The following is a 9,188-nucleotide window of genomic DNA, read 5'->3' as shown; positions in this document are numbered from 1 at the left end:
TATAAAAATACCTTCATGAATTTGGGACTGGGAATTTTTTTTAAATGAGACAATTAAAGCACAAACCATAAAGAAAAACATGATAAATTTGACTACATTAAGAATAAGAACTTATATTAATCAAATATACCATGAAGAAAATGAAGCCACTGAGTGAAAGAAGAAATTTGCAACTCATACAACTGAAGGGACTCATATTCAGAATATTTAATGAGCTACATTATCAACAAGAAAAAGGTCCCCCCAACAAAGTGTGCAAAGGACTTGAATGGCAAATTTTCTCCTCCAGAAGGAAATTGCAATGGGAATAAGTATATGGAAAGGATTTCAACTTTATTATAATAATAACACTATTTTCCACCTCTGCATTTTGTCCCACTGGAAGGTCTTTAGAGGCAATAATATGCATAAAGCTGTCATCTCCTAGATAACAATGCCTTCTTTTGGAATAACCCCTGAAGGACATTTCTAAAGCTGTTTTACAGTTAATTTTTTTAATAAGTAAAAGGAATGCATTCTAAAATATAATAAAAAGCATAGTATAGTAAGTACATAAGCCAATAACACTGTCATGTATTATCAGGTATTAGGTACTATACATAATTGTATGTGCTATACTTTTATATTACTGGCAGTGCAGTAGGTTTGTTTATACCAGCATCACCACAAATATGTGAGTAATGCATTGTGTTACATCATTATGATGGCTAGGATGTCACTAGGTGATTGGAATTTTTCAGCTCCATTATAGTGTTGTGGGACCACCATTGTATATATGGTCTGTTGTTGACTGAAAAATTTGCAGCATATGACTGTAAACCAAAATTAGATAATAACTGGTGAAGTGTTTATTAATAAAATGTAGAGTGAAAAATAGTGAGTTTTTTAAAAAGTTTATAATATAATATTAAAAACAACAAATATAAACAATCTGGATGAATTATCTTTGTACCTTTCTGCTTTTCCTGAAGTTAATATATATAAGTAAAACATGAATAAGATTTTAAGAAAATGTGTGCCTAGTTAAGCATAAAATTTTATATCATCCAATTTTTCATGTTTATCCTATTGTAGGAACATTATACTTTCCTTTTTTCTACCATATTTATTTCTGTTTTTTAGGACCTGTTATTTAGAAACCTAATCTTTAGTTATTTCATTTTAAATAATCATTTTCTACAGGTATTTGATGCAAATGGAGTTGATGTTACTCCTCGACCTCTTTACCATCCAGATCCACATAGTGGTACAGCAAAGCCAAATAAACTCTTGACATCACAAGAAGGATCACTTGGTTCAGAATTTATAGCTTCCTATAGCCTTTACCAGAATACAATAAATCCTAGTATGTTAGGGCAGTTTACAAGGTAAAGTATACTGTTCTGTAGTTCTTTTTTGTATCATATATATTCTTTCCATTTAAATTGCATATATGAAATGTAGATATCAGTTGTCTCCAGTTGTCCAGCTTAAATCTATCATCCTATTATGACATCTCTGCGTTCCTTTCATGTTTTAATTAGATGCAGAACTCTTCATGTCTTAAAAGTTCCCATATACTCAGAACAAAACTTTTGTGAAAACTATATATATTTTACTCAAGATTTCCTGAGAAACCAAAATATGGGACTAACATCACATACAGTTAATTGTAAATTCTCATTAAATATTTTTCTTTGGCTTCTTTTGTTCTGCATTTTATAGAAAGAGGTGGCTTTCCTTTTTTCACCTATTCTCCCATGCAAATTTCTGTTCTGTTAGGGTTTAATTTCTTTCTTATTTTATAATACAAAGCAATTATATTCTGCTCTAGAGGCTGCCTCCAAATTTGCATACAAAAACATGCGCTTTTCAGATACTCCAATAAACTTGACATAATCTTTTGGTGGGCAGTCGCAACTATAAATAGAAAGGGGAAAAAAGCATGTAATATCATGAAGTGATGTTAAGTTCATTTGTTTAAGGAAATTATTTTTTGATTCTTCCATTGATTTCCTATTGAATACATATATTTTTAAATAAAATCTTAAGGGAGGACCTTTATGAAATTAAATAAATCACATTTTCAAGATGAGATTTGAACAATGAAGAGAAGCCAGGTGAAAAATGAAAGGAAAAGTATTCTAGGCTAAGGACTTGATGTAAAAGAGCTCTATAAGATTGAGGAGCTGGAGAAAAAAAAGGTAAATGAAGAGTCATAATAAAGATAAAGAGGGTAGGTAGGGTGAATTTTGTATTTTGGTACTAAATGTATTGGGAATTCATTGAGGACTTTAAGCATAAGTTTGATGTGTCTTTCCTCTGAAAAATATTTTAAATAACTTTTTAATTTAATGAACATTAGAAATAAACTCATTGTTTAAAAATTAATTTCAATCTATTTTACTTATTACAGTATATTTGATTTCTACATCTGATAATGTTCTAATTTATATATTTAATTACCCATAAGGGCTTCTAAATAAATAAGTAATGTTGATTATTAAAGATCAGTTTTAGGAAGCAGTACAGTTTCTAAGTCAAGTGCATCGACAACTGAATCAATAGCAGAAGACATAGAAGAACCATCTTTTAAGCGAGAAAGACTGACTAGTTTTACAGGTAATGAAAATACACTTGCTCATTTCAGTAACAGTCCATTATTTATTTAGTCAATATGCTTATTATTTGTTGGGTACTTGAAATAAAAGAAATGTAATGATTTCCAAATGCTGACTTGTGGAGTAGCTAGCTACATGAGAATTACCGGGGGAATATATCTCTATTTTTTTTTTAAGTTCCCAAGGTGATATTTTTGAACTATCAGCCTGAGGAATTATTGGCTATGTGCTAGAGCTCAATTTCTAACTTGGGAGACAAATAATTCTGATACATTTGTGATCAGTTCCATGATGATGTTTGTGGAACGTGATGGGAGCACTTAGAAGGGAATGATTAACTCCATTGAGGTGGAGGAAAAAAGGCTTCACAGAGAACATTATTGACTTTTGAATTGGCTTTTTAAAGATGACTAGTCATTTGTCAGGAGAACAAATAGGGGAAGCCCAATCCAGGCAGAGGGTAAAATATGAGGTAATACAAAGGATTATGAAAATGAAGATACAAGAATGAGGAAATAATAGATGATCAAAAGTGCTGGGAGAAAGGATTACTTACTTGAGGGATACTTGCTTTGGAGTGCAAGAAGGATGTCTTTTTCTCTGAAATGATCAGTGATTGGTGAAGATATTGATAAGGTTGGAAGAGTGGTGCTTTATGGACTCTACCTTTGGTGTTGGGAGATGTAACAGAAATGCTTCTGACAGCAAATAACAGAATACACAACTAACATGAACTTAAACAAATATTTATTTTTCTCACATTAAAAGAAGAGACAGATAGCTTTCGTCTTTGACTTTTTTGGCTCAATTTTGTCAGAATTTGGATTGGCAGTTCTGCTATTCTTTTTCCCAAAGCCTTTTCTTCTTGCCTCATGGTCTCAAAGTATCTTCCCCAGCTCTGGGCATTTTATCCACATTAAAGGCAGAAAGAAGAAGAAAGGCAGTAGCAGCAGTCACATCTCTCATTTATCAGGAAAGTAAAAAAATTTCCTAGAAGCCTTTCCCCTTCCTTTGTATTTCTGCTTTCATCTCATTGGCCAGAACTGTGTCACATGGCCACCCTTAGCTTCAAGAGAGGCTGGGAAAGCGAAATACCTGATTTCCCAACCTCTTTTAATGGAAAGAGGCAAGGGAAGGGAGAAGGGATAAGGAATAAAAACTTAAACAAATAGCAATTAGTAAATGATTGTTATCGTCATGTATTTTAGATTTACGAGTTACAAAGGCAACACCTGAAAAAATAACAAAAGAAGACCTGGAAAAGAATATAGAGATAATACTCACAGAGACAGAAACACTGAGATTTTTTGACTTGCCAACAGTCATGGTCTCTGTAGAAGCTGAAGAAGCTGAGAAAGTAGCGTATGTATGGTTCAGTTGTCTACATAGCTTCTGTAATTCAAATGCTAAACCAGGGGTTCTTATCCTTGTTTCTGTGAAGGGTCCTTGGGGATTCCTGGATATGTTGGGGGAGGGTATATTCTCAGAGAAATTATAAGTAAAGTTATATAAGTGCCTTGTGAAATTATATGGAAAGTGTTTGTGTTGTATGTAAATTTTTCTAAAGGAAGAACCCATAGCTTTACCATATTTTTAAATAATTAAGTGAACTTCTAAGCCAAATAATAAAAGAAATAAAAGACGCTCTTAAGTCTCTATATAGGTTTTAGTTATTTTTTATACATATATAAATTATTTTACATTTAAAAAAACTGATATTTTATACTTAAATCTTAAGAAGGGAAAATATGGGGAAATAAATGAATTTACTATGTTGGAGCAGTTTTTTTATTTCTCTTTATTAATGAATATAAGTATATTATTAGTTTTGGCCTTATGTGTTTTGACACTCTATTGTTAGGCACATACACATTAAGGATTGTTATGTTTTCTTCTTCTTTTTTTTAATGAAACTATAAAACATGAGAACATTACATTTTCTTGGAGAATTGACCCCTTTATCATTTTTTAATTGCCCCTCTTTATCCCTGATAATTTTTCATGCTCTGAGGTCTGCTGTGTCTAAAACTAATATAGCTACTATAAATAGATCATTAATAGTTATTCAGATTATTTTGCCTCAAATATTATTTGAGTATGATTCATAGTGGTAAAAAATCTATCATAAAATAATTTTAGAATATTATCCCTTAAAATATAAAATATTATAAAAGTTATTTGGATTATAAAATATAGTACAATTAGATTGAGAATAGCATAATTTTAAACACTCATAAGAAGTAAGGGAAAGCTCCTAGGACCCACCCCCCAAAAAAGGAAAGAAAAAAACAAGAAAGGAATAGATAACTGATTTGAAATCAGAGAGAGACAGATGCTGAGGACAAATGTTAATATTAGCACATGGATCTGGAGCCCAATGGTAAGTCTTGGGTTTCTCCCATAAAATTAAGAAAGCTGAAAGAGAGATTCTTGTATTAAGCCAAGACCCTCAAAAAGGGCTTAATTATCTCAGTTGGTCTTAGGTCAGTAGGGTCTTTTGGCTACTACTGTAAGAAGAAAACACAAATCTCCGGAGGAAAGCATACCCCATTTAAGCTTTTAAGATTTCCTCAGATTGAATTTGGTAAAAATACACCAAACCATTGAAGAAACAAGTCATTATGGATAAGAATAAACAGAAATAACAAACCCTAGCTCTAGATCCTGAGGACTATAGATACTTATATTATCAGATATAGACTATAAAATGTGTGTGAAATGTTTAAACAAATAAGAGACAGAGTTAAAACATGATTAACATTAAGAAATTATCAAAATCATGACTCCCATTTAGAAAAATATCTAAAAAACTTTAAAATATGTTCATATAATTGTTGAAAATAAAGAGTAAACATTGATTTAAACATTATATTAGACATAATTGAATGGTGATTCAGTGAATTAGAAAATACGTCTGAATAAATTATGCCAAATCAAGTTTGGAGAGAATGTGAGATATTAAATATGAAAGAGAAGTTTAAAAATGTTGACAATAGAATAATGGTCTAACATATATCTAATCAGAATTTCAAAAAAGCAGAATAGTAAGAATGGAGGAGAAGCATTATTCAAAGAGAATAGGTAAGAACTTTCCCAAACTATTGAAAGATACCATTCCACAGAAACAGGAATAAATAAAAAGAAATCTACAAAAAAGAAATGTACTCAGTGCATTGTACTGGCACTACAGAATACCAAATATAAAGAGAAGATTATAAAAATAGAAGAAAAATATCACCTCCAGACAAATAATTAAACTGACAGCATTATTAGGGATAGAGGTTACTTCCTAATGATTAAAGTAGAAGATTTAAACACACCTCTCTTAATTATTGACAGGTTAACCAGAGAACAAATTAGTATGGATATAGAAAATTAGAACAAAAACTTAATTTAATGGTCATATACAGACTTCTGTACCCAATAATTAGAGAACACATTCTCTTCAAGCATATATGGAACACTTATAAAAATCGTCTATACACAAGGCCATGAAGCAAGGTCTCAAAAATTTCAAAGAAGTGAAATTATACAAACTAAATTCTCTGGCCACAATGCAATGAAATTAAAATTTAATAACATAAGCCACATGGTGGCTCAATCCTATAGTCCCAACACTTTGGGAAGCTGAAGTGGGAGGATCACTTGAGGCCGAGAGTCTGAGAGAAGCCTGGGTAACTAAAGAGACCACCATCTCTATTAAAAAAAAAAAAAAAAAATTTAAGAAAATTAATAACAAAAAACTCAACGAAAACCCTAAAATGGACACACATTGACATGCATATTTGGAATTTCCAGAGCATGTTTCTAAATTCCTCATGGATCAAAGAAGAAATCATAATAGAAATTTTAAAAGTATTCATAACTAAAACCTATGTGGAGTTAGTGTTGGCATATTATTGGTAGGTACTGAAAGTAGTAGGGACATTGGAAGGTACAGTATAAAAGACTTCTTTGCAGGTCATTTAATGCAATCTTTTCCAAAGGATTTTTTTGAACTCTCACTTTACCTTTTGGTACAATCCACATTAATGAAAGATTTAATAATTTTAAAGAAAAGAATAAAATAAAGAGATGATATGTGTGGTAATAGTTTTTATTAATAAGTTGAGTGTACTTTATGTTTTACAGCCAGAGAAACAGGAAATATGACATCCTTTGTAGAAATAGGTTAGGCAATGACCTGTATGTTGAAAGGATGATGCAGACTTTCAATGGAGCACCAAAGAATAAAGATGTTCAATGCGAAAAAATCATAATGGAAGACAAAGGTAATTTGTTTTATTCTGCTTGATAAAACACCATGTTTTAATATATGTTCTTTGAGTCTGTCAATCAGTAAATAAATGTTGAAATATATAAAGCAAAAATAGAAATAATTTGGCCAAATCACAGTAGTAGTTGAGTACTATGATCTATAGCTTTCAGAATTTGACAAATAAGTTAACAAGTAGTAAAGAATAGAAGATTTGAATAACATAATTATCGATCTTGATTTTTATGCATACCCATGTCACAGAATTTTATATTTTTTAAACGTTCAGGAAACATTTATAGAAACTGATTATTGGCTGGGTACAGTGGCTCACACCTGTAATCCCAGCACTTTGGGAGGTCAAAGAAGGAGAATTGCTTAAGGCCAGGAGCTCGAGACCAGCATGAGCAACATAGAGAGACCCTGTCTCAACAAAAACTAAAAAAAAAATTAGCGGGCATGGTGGTCCATGCCTATGGTATCGGGTACTCAGGAGGCTGAGGCAGCATGATCACTTGAGCCCAGGAGTTTGAGGTTACAGTGCACTATGATTGTGCCACTGTACTCCACTCTGGGTGACAGAGCCAAGATCCTGTCTCTAAAAAAAAAAAAAGGATGATGCTGTGATCCTCCCTCTGCCTCAGCCTCCCATGTCGCAGGGATTACAGGTGCCAGACACTGCACCCAGCCGATTCTTCTTGGTAAAATATTTGAAATAAAAAGCAAGCTTCTTGCTTAAATGTGAACCACTAGAAATAATAATTGCTATGATTCAATAAATATAAGAACTGGAAAATGTTGTCACCACAATTATTCACATTGTTTTGGCAGTTCCAACCATTTCTGTAAGACAAAGACAGATATGGAACGTTAATATTTATAAGGAGAAAACCAAATTATCATTATTTGTAGGTGACCTTAATGTCTACTTAGATACCTCAAGAGCATCAACTAAAGAACAATAGTTCCAGGATGATACAGCAAAAATGGCAGAGTGGGTAATCCTAACAACAAGTCCTTCCACAGAAATGCCCCCAACATTGAGCAAACACCGTCAGTATGAACTTTGTCAGAACTCCGGAAAATAGTCAAAGGTGTACAACAACCAAGCAAGTGCTGAATCAAGAAAAAGTCAACTTAGAATTGCTAGGAAAGCTTTGTAGAATCTTTACTTGCTCTTGCCTACTCCTCTCCCTAGTGCGATGGTGGTCTTAATGATAACAGCCCACCTTACCAATGTGAGACTCTGACTCATGGTTCCAGAGGAAACATAGCACATCTTATTCTCAAAGAATTCAGTTTGTCTGTTTTGTCCTGTCTGGGGACTACCTAGAGGACTGATACAAGCATTTGTCCTTTTTTCACCAAACTTGAAACTCTCCCAAGCAATAAAGCAGCTACACATAGGACATTCCTCAAAAGCATTCTAAGGAAAATGAACAATTCACTGCTACTTGAGGCAAGAGAATACAGTTGAGTCAAACAAGAGACATGTTAAAAGCCTGAGAAAGAAAGCTGGAAAGTGAGTTTTTTTGGGAAATTAGAGTACTGAAAAAGGCCTGCATATACAGAGAAATTTAGAAAGTCACACATATGCCTAGGCCAGGACGTGTACTCAGAAAAGATCTAAGTCTTTACCTGTGGCTGATTTCTAGCCTTAGTACACATAAGGAAGTGAAGGCTAATGCATAGTTTTTAATAGCCTGACTAAGTATTGAAGGAATATTTCAACACAGAACAAGTCTGCAGAGACTGGGAGAAGAGTTTTTTCTTTTCTTTGTTTCTTTCCTTCTTTTTCTTTTCTTTTTCTAGAGGGTGGGAGTGGGGTTGGTGAGGGGAGATCTAGGCATTCAAGGAAATTTTTATTTTGGGGGGAGGTGGGGGAAGCAGAGCCCTGGCCAGAAGCCAGGCGCACGTGCTTCCTCAAGGAAGTCTTTATCAGGACACTAGCTGACCACAAGCTATAGAACAGAGATTTCTGAGATGATAAATGACAGAGAACACAGACTTTACAAAAGTAGTTTAAAAAAAATCACTAAGTCAACAAACTATCCATCTAAACTATAATACAAAAACCAAAAACTACAAACTACGGCTACTATCCACAGAAAACTACAAAAACAAATTCAGAGGAGCAGGAAAAATCTGAATTTAAGAGTCACCACATTATAATAATCAAAATGTTAAGCTTTTCAACAAAATATTACAAAAGATACAAAGGAACCAGAAGGTATGTCTCCTTAAAATAATAATGTAACAGAAACTCTCTGTGAGGAAATAGAGACATTGGACTTCTAGACAAAGACTTTAGATCAGTTTATTAAACATGCTCA

General features: G+C 32.9%; 1 protein-coding gene across 1 annotated transcript in view; it reads left to right on the top strand.

Moving 5' to 3' along the window:
- Positions 1-9,188, top strand: part of WDR78 (WD repeat domain 78) — a 99,151-nt gene that overhangs the window by 36,975 nt on the left and 52,988 nt on the right. Inside the window, 4 exon segments of the mRNA XM_012653778.1 lie at positions 1,183-1,367; positions 2,489-2,601; positions 3,809-3,962; positions 6,732-6,871. Of these exon segments, the coding sequence (XP_012509232.1) occupies positions 1,183-1,367; positions 2,489-2,601; positions 3,809-3,962; positions 6,732-6,871 (592 nt within the window).

Source organism: Propithecus coquereli, unplaced genomic scaffold, assembly GCF_000956105.1.
Source record: "Propithecus coquereli isolate 6110/MARCELLA unplaced genomic scaffold, Pcoq_1.0 Scaffold427, whole genome shotgun sequence".
NCBI lineage: Eukaryota > Metazoa > Chordata > Mammalia > Primates > Indriidae > Propithecus > Propithecus coquereli.
Note: the sequence above shows the minus strand (reverse complement) of the source record. Positions and strands in the feature narration are given on the sequence as shown.